This window comes from Cherax quadricarinatus, chromosome 91 (assembly GCF_038502225.1).
Source record: "Cherax quadricarinatus isolate ZL_2023a chromosome 91, ASM3850222v1, whole genome shotgun sequence".
Taxonomy (NCBI): domain Eukaryota; kingdom Metazoa; phylum Arthropoda; class Malacostraca; order Decapoda; family Parastacidae; genus Cherax; species Cherax quadricarinatus.
In genome coordinates, this window is record NC_091382.1 from 4,203,671 (window position 1) to 4,220,462 (window position 16,792).

General features: G+C 39.2%; 1 protein-coding gene across 1 annotated transcript; it reads left to right on the forward strand.

Annotated features, from left to right (window-relative positions):
• Nucleotides 1–563: 563 nt before the first annotated feature.
• Nucleotides 564–14,897, forward strand: LOC138855349 (uncharacterized). Its single transcript, XM_070104345.1, has 4 exons — nt 564–836; nt 6,976–7,139; nt 8,892–8,940; nt 13,840–14,897. The coding sequence occupies exons 2-4, from the start codon at nt 7,115–7,117 to the stop codon at nt 14,672–14,674; spliced, it is 909 nt and encodes a 302-aa protein (XP_069960446.1). The 5' UTR covers nt 564–836; nt 6,976–7,114; the 3' UTR covers nt 14,675–14,897.
• Nucleotides 14,898–16,792: the final 1,895 nt, after the last annotated feature.

The window sequence follows — 16,792 nt, forward strand, 5'->3', positions numbered from 1 at the left end:
ATTATAGCCATTATATTGCACATAATTATAGCCATTATATTACACGTATATAATTATAGCCATTATATTACACGTATATAATTATATAGTCATTATATTACACATATATAGCCATTATATTACACGTATATAATTATATAGCCATTATATTACACGTATATAATTATATAGCCATTATATTACACGTATAATTATACATCCATTATATAACTATCTTACCATTACAACTCACTATTATTGTAAATAAAAAATCTCAATGTACTGTTTGCAAATGCATAAAATAAATAAATATTACACATATAATTAAACAGCCGTTATATTACATGTATATAATTATACAGCAGCTATATTACAGGTATATAACAGCTATATAGCAATTACACAGCTATATTACAGACTAATAAGTGATATAGCAGGCATATAGTTTACCTGGAGAGTTCCGGGGGTCAACGCCCCCGCGGCCCGGTCTGTGACCAGGCCTCCTGGTCACAGGTATATAACAGTTATACAGCAAGCATATAATAATTAAATAGCACTATTGTTGCACGAAGTACGTTCCCAAGGACTGGACACGTTACGTACGTGATATACACGTACGACACAGCAGGCTGGTTATCAGTTCTGTTTCCTGCCTTGTTCTCTAATATATATAGTGCTATCAGCTCGGCTGACAGATCACACTGGTTCAACGTATAGACAAACGAAGGTGTTATAGACGAGGAAGGAGAGTTAAACGAGAAAACGTCTAAAAGTTGATTGGAAAAACGCTAAAACAGACGAGAAAGAAGAATATTGAAAGCAGCCTTCAATTTGAAGAAAGAAAACTGCTTTCAAACGTAAGTGATGCCAAAAAAATCTTTTAAGTTTTCAATAACGTGTTATATACACTTTCTCATCCATAATTTTTATTTTTTTTACACAAAATCCATATACATTATTCCGGAAATAAGTCACACTGATAGATTAAAGTCTCTATATAAATTAGAATACAGAAAAAAATAATTGGAAAGGTTTAAAATTAAATGTCGAGGTTATATTAAAATGTGTCCCGTGTCCTGGTGGCTAAAACTCTTGCTTCACACGCCGGGTTCTGGGTTCGATTCCCAGCGAGGGTAGAAACATTGGGCGTGTTTCTTTACACCGGTTGTCTATGTTCAGTTTTAGTTTAATATCATTATTATGCAGCCCATACCCATGGTGTGGGTGGTAGTCACCCCATGCCCATGGTGTGGGTAGTAGTCACCCCATACCCATGGTGTGGGTGGTAGTCACCCCAAACCCATGGTGTGGGTGGTAGTCACCCCATGCACATGGTGTGGGTGGTAGTCACCCCATGCCCATGGTGTGGGTAGCAGTCACCCCATACCCATGGTGTGGGTGGTAGTCACCCCATGCACATGGTGTGGGTGGTAGTCACCCCATGCCCATGGTGTGGGTAGTAGTCACCCCATACCCATGGTGTGGGTGGTAGTCACCCCATACCCATGGTGTGGGTGGTAGTCACCCCATACCCATGGTGGGGGTGGTAGTCAAAAGATTACAGAGGTACATAATGGGTCCAGGAACTGGACCCCAAAGGTATGATAGCTGAACTAGTTACAAAGGTAATGAACCATCTACACTCCTATACATGGTTACAGTCATGAACAAATTACAAGGTAATGAGTTCACCCATCAGTAAAATAGGTACCTGGGTGTTAGTGGACTGGTGTGGGTCGCATCCTGGGTGTTAGTGGACTGGTGTGAATTGCTTCCTGGGTGTTAGTGGACTGATGTGGGTTGCATCCTGGGTGTTAGTGGACTGGTGTGGGTCGCATCCTGGGTGTTAGTGGACTGGTGTGGGTCGCATCCTGGGACAAAATTAACCTAATTTGCGGGAAATGCTCAGCATAACAAACAGCTTTCTATATAGTAGTATGTCATTGATGTCATGACTCACGAAATCGTAATGACACGATTACAAACAAACCATACCACGGGCGGGTTCTATCCCTGCCCGTGGTATGGTTTCATTGATGTCAGCTATGGTCTGTATACTTCGTACATGTACTTGTAAAAATAAAGATATTATTATTATTATTTCACTGCTAGGTGAACAGTGACGGCAAGTGTCTTAAGGAAACACGTCCGATATTTCCACCCGTGCTGGGGATTGAACCATGGACACTCAGTGTGTGAAGCAAGAGTGTTGCCTACCAGGCCACGGGACACCTGTGTATGGTGTAAAATCCTGTTTCACTGTTGAGTGTGCCACGGGAATTTTATCTTTGTGGTGAAGTCTCTGACAAAGAGCGTGGCCATGATGGCTATGCTTTTTGAAAAGGCCTGTATGGTGGTACTGGCCACTGCTCTTCCAAGTAGAATAAGGATTTCTCAGTTCAAAGGTAAATTTGATAGTACTTCTGACATGGTTGATCTTAAGAAAAAGGCCATATTTATGTTATATGGATAAAACTGCTGGAGATCTGTAATACATAAACCAGTTTACTTCAGAGTTTAAATAAATTTGATGCTTGATATTATTTTATATTTTTATTATCACACTAGCCGATTCCCACCAAGGCAGGGTGGCCCGAAAAAGAAAAACTTTCACCATCATTCACTCCATCACTGTCTTGCCAGAAGGGTGCTTTACACTACAGTTTTTAAACTGCAACATTAACACCCCTCCTTCAGAGTGCAGGCACTGTACTTCCCATCTCCAGGACTCAAGTCTGGCCTGCCGGTTTCCCTGAATCCCTTCATAAATGTTACTTTGCTCACACTCCAACAGCACGTCAAGTATTAAAAACCATTTGTCTCCATTCACTCCTATCAAACACGCTCACGCATGCCTGCTGGAAGTCCAAGCCCATCGCACACAAAACCTCCTTTACCCCCTCCCTCCAACCCTTCCTAGGCCGACCCCTACCCCGCCTTCCTTCCACTACAGACTGATACACTCTTGAAGTCATTCTGTTTCGCTCCATTCTCTCAACATGTCCGAACCACCTCAACAACCCTTCCTCAGCCCTCTGGACAACAGTTTTGGTAATCCCGCACCTCCTCCTAACTTCCAAACTACGAATTCTCTGCATTATATTCACACCACACATTGCCCTCAGACATGACATCTCCACTGCCTCCAGCCTTCTCCTCGCTGCAACATTCATCACCCACGCTTCACACCCATATAAGAGCGTTGGTAAAACTATACTCTCATACATTCCCCTCTTTGCCTCCAAGGACAAAGTTCTTTGTCTCCACAGACTCCTAAGTGCACCACTCACTCTTTTTCCCTCATCAATTCTATGATTCACCTCATCTTTCATAGACCCATCCGCTGACACGTCCACTCCCAAATATCTGAATACGTTCACCTCCTCCATACTCTCTCCCTCCAATCTGATATTCAATCTTTCATCACCTAATCTTTTTGTTATCCTCATAACCTTACTCTTTCCTGTATTCACCTTTAATTTTCTTCTTTTGCACACCCTACCAAATTCATCCACCAATCTCTGCAGCTTCTCTTCAGAATCTCCCAAGAGCACAGTGTCATCAGCAAAGAGCAGCTGTGACAACTCCCACTTTGTGTGTGATTCTTTATCTTTTAACTCCACGCCTCTTGCCAAGACCCTCGCATTTACTTCTCTTACAACCCCATCTATAAATATATTAAACAACCACGGTGACATCACACATCCTTGTCTAAGGCCTACTTTTACTGGGAAAAAATTTCCCTCTTTCCTACATACTCTAACTTGAGCCTCACTATCCTCGTAAAAACTCTTCACTGCTTTCAGTAACCTACCTCCTACACCATACACTTGCAACATCTGCCACATTGCCGCCCTATCAACCCTGTCATACGCCTTTTCCAAATCCATAAATGCCACAAAAACCTCTCTAGCCTTATCTAAATACTGTTCACTTATATGTTTCACTGTAAACACCTGGTCCACACACCCCCTACCTTTCCTAAAGCCTCCTTGTTCATCTGCTATCCTATTCTCCGTCTTACTCTTAATTCTTTCAATTATAACTCTACCATACACTTTACCAGGTACACTCAACAGACTTATCCCCCTATAATTTTTGCACTCTCTTTTATCCCCTTTGCCTTTATACAAAGGAACTATGCATGCTCTCTGCCAATCCCTAGGTACCTTACCCTCTTCCATACATTTATTAAATAATTGCACCAACCACTCCAAAACTATATCCCCACCTGCTTTTAACATTTCTATCTTTATCCCATCAATCCCGGCTGCCTTACCCCCTTTCATTTTACCTACTGCCTCACGAACTTCCCCCACACTCACAACTAGCTCTTCCTCACTCCTACAAGATGTTATTCCTCCTTGCCCTATACACGAAATCACAGCTTCCCTATCTTCATCAACATTTAACAATTCCTCAAAATATTCCCTCCATCTTCCCAATACCTCTAACTCTCCATTTAATAACTCTCCTCTCCTATTTTTAACTGACAAATCCATTTGTTCTCTAGGCTTTCTTAACTTGTTAATCTCACTCCAAAACTTTTTCTTATTTTCAACAAAATTTGTTGATAACATCTCACCCACTCTCTCATTTGCTCTCTTTTTACATTGCTTCACCACTCTCTTAACCTCTCTCTTTTTCTCCATATACTCTTCCCTCCTTGCATCACTTCTACTTTGTAAAAACTTCTCATATGCTAACTTTTTCTCCCTTACTACTCTCTTTACATCATCATTCCACCAATCACTCCTCTTCCCTCCTGCACCCACTTTCCTGTAACCACAAACTTCTGCTGAACACTCTAACACTACATTTTTAAACCTACCCCATACCTCTTCGACCCCATTGCCTATGCTCTCATTAGCCCATCTATCCTCCAATAGCTGTTTATATCTTACCCTAACTGCCTCCTCTTTTAGTTTATAAACCTTCACCTCTCTCTTCCCTGATGCTTCTATTCTCCTTGTATCCCATCTACCTTTTACTCTCAGTGTAGCTACAACTAGAAAGTGATCTGATATATCTGTGGCCCCTCTATAAACATGTACATCCTGAAGTCTAGTCAACAGTCTTTTATCTACCAATACATAATCCAACAAACTACTGTCATTTCGCCCTACATCATATCGTGTATACTTATTTATCCTCTTTTTCTTAAAATATGTATTACCTATAACTAAACCCCTTTCTATACAAAGTTCAATCAAAGGGCTCCCATTATCATTTACACCTGGCACCCCAAACTTACCTACCACACCCTCTCTAAAAGTTTCTCCTACTTTAGCATTCAGGTCCCCTACCACAATTACTCTCTCACTTGGTTCAAAGGCTCCTATACATTCACTTAACATCTCCCAAAATCTCTCTCTCTCCTCTGCATTCCTCTCTTCTCCAGGTGCATACACGCTTATTATGACCCACTTCTCGCATCCAACCTTTACTTTAATCCACATAATTCTTGAATTTACACATTCATATTCTCTTTTCTCCTTCCATAACTGATCATTTAACATTACTGCTACCCCTTCCTTTGCTCTAACTCTCTCAGATACTCCAGATTTAATCCCATTTATTTCCCCCCACTGAAACTCTCCTACCCCCTTCAGCTTTGTTTCGCTTAGAGCCAGGACATCCAACTTCTTTTCATTCATAACATCAGCAATCATCTGTTTCTTGTCATCCGCACTACATCTACGCACATTTAAGCATCCCAGTTTTATAAAGTTTTTCTTCTTCTCTTTTTTAGTAAATGTATACAGGAGAAGGGGTTACTAGCCCATTGCTCCCGGCATTCTAGTCTCCTCATACGACACGCATGGCTTACGGAGGAAAGATTCTTTTCCACTTCCCCATGGACAATAGAAGAAATAAAAAAGAACAAGAGCTATTTAGAAAAAGGAGAAAAACCTAGATGTATGTATATATATATATGCATGTGCGTGTCTGTGAAGTGTGACCAAAGTGTAAGTAGGAGTAGCAAGATATCCCTGTTATCTAGCATGTTTATGAGACAGAAAAAGAAACCAGCAATCCTACCATCATGCAAAACAGTTACAGGTTTTTGTTTCACAGTCATCTGGCAGGACGGTAGTACTTCCCTGGGTGGTTGCTGTCTACCAACCTACTACCTATGATACCTTGATATTATTATTATATTAAAAACAGTCACCAGTATAAGTGATGCATCTGGTACTCAACAACAATAGGTGGATTCAATTTACAGTTTTTTTTTAGCTCAATTCTGCACCATTTGCATTACATTTAAGAACAGATTTTTCTGTTTCAAGTCAGAAATGCAAGTACAGTAAGGGAATTAATGCCTCCTGATAATGTTGTAGTTTAGGACTTTCTCATGTAATACAGAAACTCCTCACTTAATGACCTACCTATTTAATGACTGTGTGGACTTACGACCAGCTCTCCCATCAGTCAGTATATTGTACACCTGGATATACAATACATTCGGTGTACTGTATACACTATAGTTAGTGTACTCCAGCAGCAACAGCCTGGTTGACAAGGCAAGCACCAAACGAGCCTGGCCCATGGCCGGGCTCCGAGAGTAGTAAAACTCTTGAAACTCTTCAAAGGTATATCAAAGGTATAAAGGTATACTGTATACAGTACAGTTGGTGTACTGAATACAGTGCAATAGCAGTATAAGTATACTACTGTATAAACATTTAAAATATATACGTACTAAAACTGTTATAAATGTTGCAAAGGTGACATTACAACAATATCTATAGATGGTTGATACAAACCCACTACTATTACATTATGATTGAATTATCATTAAGGGGTGGCTCCTTGCTTATCAACCAATTTGATTAACCTACAGGCACTCCTCACTTAACTTGGTTATTAAAGTGTGGAGTGCCTATTTAATTTGCAACCAATCTGATTTTCGATACAAAAATGCTTGTTTGGTCTGAGTAACATATTACAGAATTTTTTTTACTGTAAGTTTAATGTGTTTTTGTATTTCAGATTGCGATCAGTGCGTTAGGCCTGTACAGTACTGTATTACGCTGCACAGCAACTGCTGTTAACGCAACTGCTGTTAACGCAACTGCTGTCAACAGAACTACACACATCTATTACAGGAGCTGACAAGTGCTACTTCAAAATGTATTACTGGATATGGATAATAAGTAAGTAATACTTAATACTTCACAGTTAGAGAAAAATCATTAGTACAGTATTTCATCTCCCAAATTCTCCCCAGGCAGGGAAATCTAATTTTTTTTTCCATTTCTGTTTGAAATGTATAATACAGTAAAAGGCCCAATGAAGTAATCAACTCCACTGTCCTTGGCATTTTATCACTTACAACACACTTACAAGGAGTAAATTATAATACACATACAACATCGATTTTCCAGACCTTTGGTTCCAAAGCCTTTCTGGATTACTGATGTTTCCACCTTTACAGAGTGCAGTATTCCTTGGTCTTGGGGTTGGATAAGTGATGTACAGTTTGGTTGTAAATAGACTGCTGCAGGAATTTCAAGCTCCTGCTTGTAAATTTGTATGGTTCTCGACCATCAGTGTCCGGAAAATCGATGTTGTACCTGTACATAAATAACCCGTGTATAGGAGACTGAAACCTATGATGTTGTTTTGATCCAACTTAGACCATTAACTATTTGATGATCCAAGTTGGACTGAAACACCATCTTAAGTGTCAGTCTCCTATGTGCGGGTTATTTGTGCATTGTTCCAGTCACGATATCGTGCCTTTTCATTCTTCATAAATTATAACTCATTTACTGACATTATTATATTCACAGGGAAATGTTAAATGCACATAAGAACATACAATGCCTAGGGAATGGGAGGTAATCAGGTCTGATCAAGGGAAGAGGAAGGTAACTCCAATGTCTCTGATGAAGACATCTTTACTGTCCAGGTAGAGAACTGAAGCTAACAATTCTTTCAAACTCCAATTCCTTAGAGGAGAGCTTCAAAAAATTGAGCTATCTTCCCTTTCTTTGAATTACACCTTATTATGTCTAATTCCCCATCATTTTGTCCAATCATTTTTCCTCCTATTTTCATACATTTTGGCCTGATGATGGAGGCTTTGACAATCATTTTCCCATTGCAGAAGGGTATTTTCACATTAATTTTCTTTATGATCCTTATAAATATAATAACTTAAATAAGAGGTGGCCAAACTTTTTGGGTATTACCCCAAAAATTTTTTATATACAGCAAAATTACCCACTACGCTAAAAATTATTTGCTTGAAAAAATATAACTTTCATAATTTTCATGCAATTTTATTTATACAGTGGTACCTCGGGATATGAACTTAATTCATTCCAGAAGGCCGTTCGAGTGCTGATACTGAATGAATTTGTTCCCATAAGGAATAATGAAAATTAGATTAATTTGTTTCAGACCCCCTAAAAATACACTTACAAAAGTACTTACATATATACACTTACATAATTGTTCGTGTTTTGATTTGTTTGTATCCCGAGGTACCACTGTATGTTTACTGAGTCGTGATTACCCTGAGGTTTTCATTTTTAACCCATTTGGGGTAATTTACCCCAGTTCCCTGACCTCTGACTTAGAGGTATTTGTTCTTATCTATTTATCCTGAATTGCTTATATTACACCTCATGTCTTTATTCTTAATGAAACTAGTTCCTCACTCGGCATGGGTTCAAACCACGCCGGTTCTGTGGTCAGTTCCTAGATATTTTCACATTAGTTCTTAGATATTTTTATACTGGTTCTTAGATATTATGCATGTTATGATTACTGGAACACTTTTCCATCTCACACATGTACAGTACATAAACAATCACCTATCATTCTTTACTTATGATATTCTTTGTTCATTTTTCGTGCCCAGAACACTTTTAACGATTTACAATATCTTTTGGATGCAGTGTTGTTGCTGTTTATCGTAGTGCTGTGCTGCTGCTGTTTATGCAGGAGGTAAGTACAATTTTGAGATAAAAATTTGATTATTTATGCAGTAATTATGTGAGGCATTGCATTGTAGAAAAGACACAATGGCAAATTCACACAGTAGAGAAAAGGTAGGCCTGCTCTGAGCCTAATTAACAGATGTTAGAGACAATATCTGGTCAAAGAGACATTCGGGTGCATGTTGGTAATCCTTTATTCAGGTACAACATAATGAATGCTCCTAGCTGCAAAGAGACAAAACACACAAATTAGGATGCACAACCTGACGTTGTGAGTACACGCTGTACCTCCTAGTCCTGATATATCACTGACTGGCCCAGTATGGATGGAAATCTACAGTGGGTGTGCATTGCCTTCCCCGGCACAATACGTGAATATTAACCATACCATGGGCGGGGATAGAACTCGCAATCAGAGTCTCAAAACTCCAGACCGTCGCGTTAGCCACTGGACCAGCAATCATTCCATTACGATTTCATGAGTCACGTGAATATTAATTTATGTATCAGGGAGGTAATAAGTGTTCCGTCAGCCTCACGCTCTCTTTGTTTACACTCATGTTTCTCCCCCTCACCTACAGGTGGCACCCAGGTGCCGCCAGCCTGCCGAATTTGACTCACTCTATGTCACCCCATATCCACCCCACAATATCTACACATTCCCACACACCAATGATGCATTGCAGAATTGAATCATTCACTAATCCAGCTTTTGACCTTAGCTGTGTTATTCTTTGGTGCTGTGCAATGCCTTATGAATCTTATTTAATAATCCTGAAAAGCTGTCAACATGACTCACAAAATCGTAATGACATGATTGCAAATAAACCATACCACGGGCGGGGATAGAACCCGCGATCAGAGAGTCTCAAAACTCCAGACCGTCGCGTTAGCCACTGGACCAGCTGGTTCTATCCCTGCCCGTGGTATGGTTTCCTGAAAAGCTATTGATTAAGCCTTAATTTAATGGACTAACAGGTGCAGTAGTTGGTGGCGAATAATGGTGACTGTGGTAGAGAGAGATGAACTTATGCTATGCATAACCAGAGACTTTCCATGTGCAATATTAAACACAATCCATTTTTGTACAAGTGATGTATCATGTGGAAATAAAGAATTTGAATTAATGAAAAAATCTGCAAGGAAAACATTTTTTTAAAATCAGTTAATCAAGCAGATTTTGTCCCACATTTCAAAAATCTGTGAAATCAAGGTCCATTAAATCAAGGTTTACTCTATTAGAACCTGTGTAAAATGTCTTCTTATTTGTGGTTTATGGGGTGAAGTAACACACGTTATGTGAAAATGTGGCAACTGGGTTATCCTTTATAATTTACACTGTATGTTAATCAACCGGTAACAGCCTGGTTGATCAGACCCTGATCCACCATGAGGCCCGGTCTCAGACCGGGCCATGGGGGCATTGACCCCCAAAACCCTCTCCAGGTAAATTCCAGGTAAACCTGTGCCTAAATAAGCTTACTGCCAATAAGCAGTGTATAAAACTCAAGAAGAGAAGCTTTATTTGTAAGAGTACATAAAGTTTCATTCACAAGTAGTGAACTTGAGAAAGTTCACTACTTGGGTACAAAATATTGCACACCTTTATCATAATAATAATGGTAAGACACATAGGCAAAATTTAGGCATTTTTATTCTGAAACGTTTCGCCTTGTCAGTACTGTATACCTTTTTGATATTCAATAATAATAATATCTTTATTTCTACCAGTACATATACAAGGTATACAGACCATAGCTGACATCAATGACATACTACTATATAGAAAGCTACTTGTTATGCAGAGCATTTCCCACAAACTAGGTCAGTTTTGTCCCGGGATGCGACCCACACCAGTCGACTAACTCCCAGGTACCCATTTTACTGATGGAGGAACATAGACAACCAGTGTAAGGAAACATGTCCAATGTTTCTACCCTTGCTGGGAATTGAAACTGGAACTCACTGTGTGATGCGAGAACTTTAATTTAACCACCAGGCCACGGGCCACTGTACCTAAAGGCTCTGTTGTTTTCCTGAGTCTTCAGGAGTGGTACCAGAGTGGGGATGGGGGCTGAAGCCCCTGAAAATTCTATAAGTTATCCTAGGTTTAGCAACCTAGGATAACTCAATACAATGTATCATCTGAGACTGTCAGTCTTATTCCCACTGGGGTCTTTGAATCTTCTTTCCCTGGGATGTGACCCACACCAATTCACTAATGCTTAGGTACCTGCTTAGTGCTAGGGGCAACAAGTGTAAGAAAATGTCCAATATTTCACCTGTACCGGGAAGTGAGCTTCGGTCTCAGTGTCTGACCTGAGGACAATACCAACAGAGCCAAAAGCACCACAGTTATTATCATAACAACAAAATCTTCTAAGCTATGGCTCAGGAGAAATGCACTGGAGTGTGCAGTGGCAAAACACCATTTGTGCTAACCACTGAATATAACATACAATGTTAAAAAAAAAAAATTCCAGCCATGCTGAGGGTTTACTATGGTGTGTATCCACCTATTTCAGTTATTTTAATTAAATATAATGTTAGATGCCTTTGTTTAATGAAAACAAAATTGATTGTGGCAGCACCTCCTTACTAGGCAATCACAGCATAGCACTTACTTTCCTAACTCACCAAACTTTTATATTTTTCCTACATTTTGAAAAAAATTTCAGTTTGTCCAATTTTATGCAAACCAAACATTGCTTTGCGTGCAAAGCCATCATTTATATCTCCCAAAAGATGGTGAACTATGGAAGATTAGGAGGGTCCAGTGATTAGCACAGTGGATCAGTTTTAGAATTTATATGCCGTGAGTTAGAGCTCAACTCATTCTGTGATTTCTACATAAATATTGTCCCATGAGAGAAAAATAAGTTCAGCTAGAGTTATCTTGGAAATAAATGATATAAAATACCGACACAATGGAAATATAAACACATGTGCAGTATAATGTGATCCTTTATTGACTACGTTTCGCCCACACAGTGGGCTTTTTCAAGTCACAAACAGATCTACCCCAGGTAGATCTGTTTCGCCCACTGTGTGGGCGAAACGTAGTCAATAAAGGATCACATTATACTGCACATGTGTTTATATTTCTAGGGTTATCTTGCTTGTCACTAAAATGTCTAAAGGAGTTGAGTAATTCACTAACATAGGGTTAGCCCAGTTAATTTACTTACAAACAAGTCAGGAAATTTAGCTCAAGTACCACTACTGTTATTCAAAAGAGTAGTTCATTATATTACTGTTCAATAAATCACCAGAAACCAGTGATTTTTCAACATTACTCAAGAGAGCAAGAATTACTCCAATACACAAAGGTGGAGAACCAGCTATGTAAATAACTATATGTTAACATATAACTTACCATTGTTTACCTGGAGTTTACCTGGAGAGAGTTCCAGGGGTCAACGCCCCCGCAGCCTGGTCTGTGACCAGGCCTCCTGGTGGATCAGAGCCTAATCAACCAGGCTGTTGCTGCTGGCTGCACAAAATTTAAAAAATTTAAAATTTAAAAAAAAAAAGTAATACACAAGAGATTACACTTCTCTAGAATCACGCAATATACTCAACCCCTTTCAGTTTGGTTTCAGTCCAAATAAAAGTACAAATGATACAATTTTAAAAATGCTAGACTTCTTTATACAGCCTTGTAAAATAATGAATATCCACTATTCTGTATTAGGTTTGCTGGTCTTGTCCTGGCCCAGGTCTTTTCGAGATGGTGACCCAGCACCAAATATCCACTAAGCCTCTTTATTGACCTTAGGAAAGTTTTCGATACATTAGACCACAGCATCCTACACGTCAAACTATGCAGATCATTACCTGCCATATAAGTGGGGCTCTCTACTGTATATATTCTTATTCTCACTACCTGCCATATAAGTGGGGCTCTCTACTGTATATATTCTTATTCTCACTACTTGTAATCATAATTCAACTTCAAAGAAATAGGTGTCTGCATGTTTGTTGTTTGTTATGCCTAAATTTGTTGATTGTATACCTTCAGTGACTTTATAAGCAAATAATAATTATTGCCATTGTAATAATAATAATAATAATAATAATAATAATAATAATAATAATAATAATAATAATAATAATATCTGTATTTCTACAAGTACATGTACAAGGCATACAGGCCTAGCTGACATGAATGCCATATTAATACTATATAAAAAGCTGCTTGTTATGCAGAGCATTTCGGGCAAATTAGGTCAGTTTTGTCCCAAATGCGACCCACACCCAGGTACCCACTTTACTGATGGGTGAACATGGACAACCAGTGGAAGGAACCATGCCCAGTGTTTCTAACCTTGCCGGGAATCGAACCTGGGCCCCTCAGTGTGTGAGGCGAGAGCTTTTGCCACCAGGCCACGGGTCACCCAAGTTAGGCTTGATCTTGCCCGAAATGCTCTGCATAACCTCGGGCTTTCTGCATGTACAACCAAATGTCACTCATCTCTGTACAAACACTGTATCATGTGGAAATAAATCTTTGATTTTGTTGAAGATTAAAATAGAGCAAGGGAGACAATATATTTTCTGTATAATACTTTTTTAATTTGATATTATGGTCTCCTTTTAGCTCCCTTGTTTTCCAGTAATTTTTATAAACTCTGATCTAGTTATAATAATAAAAAATACTACTACTAATAATAATAATTTAGTAAACAAAGAATACATTACAGTTATTATGAGACAAGGAAAATTATAGATGAACTAGAAGTAACAGTTGTACAGATAATAAAATTTACAACGGGTTTGTTCATTTACTTTTCAAAATGGACTTTATTTTAAAAAACAACCAGACATTCAAGCTAGGTCAGTCAATTCAGAAATTATTAAAGTCCAATTGGGAACAACTTTGTATTTACCTATAATAATTTTCCAGAAAGCCCAAACCAATTCTACCAACTGTAGCTGAGCCACAGATATCTACGGTTGTTAGTCATGGCAGCAGAGACTATGAAGACCAGGTTCAAACACCTTGGTATTTGATACCATCAATCACCCCAAGTGCTCCGCCACGTCAGGTACCTCAGGATTCTCACCTCCCATGGCCTCTTCAGCCACGTCAAGTACCTCAGCATTCTCATGTCCAATGGCCTACTACTAAATATGATGAATTATCTCAAATTGAAAGTCCCACCCTTCATTTAAAGTTTGGTGATCGTTCAGTATCAGAGGTATTTAAGAATGAAAATGGAATTCCAACTCTAGATCTTCATCATATGACTGTCCAAGAAGCTATACAGACAACAAATTCTTTCATAAAAGGCCTCAATGTGCATCAAAAGTTTAAAGTTATAACTGGTAGGGGATTACATAGTGAAGGAGGAATACCCAAAGTCAAACCAGCCATTGAATCATTGCTAAAACAGGTAAATTATGAGTTTGAAGAGGTTAACAATGGTGGATGCTTTGAGTGCAAGAAAACTCGACAAGGGGGACTGCCAGTCACCAATCACCACAAAAGAGTGAAACAAAGACTGCATCTGAAGCAAGGACTCAACAAGAAACCCACTGGTCAGAAGAAATCTCTACACAATCAAAATAATCCCCGTTCCAAATCCCAGATTTCCCAGAAAACCAATGCAAAGAACTACAACTTGCCAACAAACACTCCCTGTTCTAAAACAAAACCACCAAAGCCAAAGAATTATTCATCAGCATCAAGGAAATCCAAAAAACAAAAGAAACACTTCCCAAGCAAAACAGTTCGGTGATATGGCATTAATGTCATAATGTGCTCAATGTACAGTATTTTCTTTTGCAACTATTATTATATGCATATAACAAAACTTGTACAGTTGTGGGGGATAAAACTTTTTACAAATACAAACTTTTATTTCTATATACAGTACAAAATAATGTAGTTTACATATAATAAAACATTGTAAGGCACAAAATAGAGTCACTAACATGCATGTGCATTGCAAGCAAACTAATCCTAATGCTTAATTAAAGACTATTTAAGAATTAGACATAGACTATTAAATAGGATTTCCTATGCAGTTATGTACAATAAGAAAGGTAGCTGATAAACAGTTCCAAAGGAATGACTTATTGTTTCAAAATGATTCAATGATGTTCAGTTTTACCTGGAGTTTACCTGGAGAGAGTTCCAGGGGTCAACGCCCCCATGGCCCGGTCTGTGACCTTTCCTCCTGGTGGATCAGAGCCTGATCAACCAGGCTGTTACTGCTGGCTGCATGCAATCCAACGTACAAGCCACAGCCCGGCTGGTGCTTGTCCAGTGCCTGCTTGAAGACAGTCTGGGGTCTATTGGTAATTCCCCTTATGTATGCTGGGAGGCAGTTGAACAGTCTCGGGCCCCTGACACTTATTGTATTGTCTCTTAACGTGTTAGTGACACCCCTGCTTTTCATTGGGGGGATGTTGCATTGTCTACCGAGTCTTTTGCTTTCGTTGTGAGTGATTTTCGTGTGCATGTTCGGGACTAGTCCCTCTAGGATTTTCCAGGTGTATATCATCATGTATCTCTCCCGCCTGCATTCCAGGGAGTACAGGTTCAGGAACTTCAAGTACTCCCAGTAACTGAGGTGTTTTATATCCGTTATGCGTGCTGTGAAGGTTCTCTGTACATTTTCTAGGTCAGCAATTTCACCTGCCTTGAAAGGCGCTGTTAGTGTGCAGCAATATTCCAGCCAAGATAGAACAAGCGACCTGAAGAGTGTCATCATGGACTTGGCATCCCTAGTTTTGAAGGTTCTCATTATCCATCCTGTCATTTTTCTAGCAGATGCGATTGATACAATGTTATGGTCCTTGAAGGTGAGATCCTCCGGCATGATCACTCCCAGGTCTTTGACGTTGGCTTTTCGCTCTATTTTGTGGCCGGAATTTCTTTTGTACTCTTATAAAGTTTTAATTTCCTCATGTTTACCATATCGGAGTAATTGAAATTTCTCATTGTTGAACTTCATATTGTTTTCTGCAGCCCATTGAAAGATTTGGTTGATGTCCACATGGAGCCTTGTAGTGTCTGCAATGGAAAACACTGTCATGCAGATTTGGGTGTCATCTGCAAAGGAAGACACGGTGCTGTGGCTGACATCCTTGTCTATGTCAGATATGAGGATGAGAAACAAGATGGGAGCAAGTACTGTGCCTTGTGGAACAGAGCTTTTCACCGTAGCCGCCTCAGCCTTTACTCTATTGACTACTACTCTTTGTGTTCAGTTTGTGAGGAAATTATAGATCCATCTACCAACTTTTCCTGTTATTCCTTTAGCATGCATTTTGCGCGCTATTACGCCATGTTCACACTTGTCGAAGGCTTTTGTTAAGTCTGTATACATGTATATAAACAGCTATTGGAGGATAGATGGGCTAATGAGAGCATAGGCAATGGGGTCGAAGAGGTATGGGGTAGGTTTAAAAATGTAGTGTTAGAGTGTTCAGCAGAAGTTTGTGGTTACAGGAAAGTGGGTGCAGGAGGGAAGAGGAGCGATTGGTGGAATGATGATGTAAAGAGAGTAGTAAGGGAGAAAAAGTTAGCATATGAGAAGTTTTTACAAAGTAGAAGTGATGCAAGGAGGGAAGAGTATATGGAGAAAAAGAGAGAGGTTAAGAGAGTGGTGAAGCAATGTAAAAAGAGAGCAAATGAGAGAGTGGGTGAGATGTTATCAACAAATTTTGTTGAAAATAAGAAAAAGTTTTGGAGTGAGATTAACAAGTTAAGAAAGCCTAGAGAACAAATGGATTTGTCAGTTAAAAATAGGAGAGGAGAGTTATTAAATGGAGAGTTAGAGGTATTGGGAAGATGGAAGGAATATTTTGAGGAATTGTTAAATGTTGATGAAGATAGGGAAGCTGTGATT

Bases quoted from the DNA above. Each gene is read 5' to 3' on its own strand.
- LOC138855349 (XM_070104345.1), top strand. From the start codon at position 7,115: ATGTATTACTGGATATGGATAATAA. The intron at 7,140-8,891 runs GTAAGTAATACT...TTTTGGATGCAG, and splicing joins TTACTGGATATGGATAATAA to TGTTGTTGCTGTTTATCGTA. The intron at 8,941-13,839 runs GTAAGTACAATT...ATAATTTTCCAG, and splicing joins TGCTGCTGTTTATGCAGGAG to AAAGCCCAAACCAATTCTAC.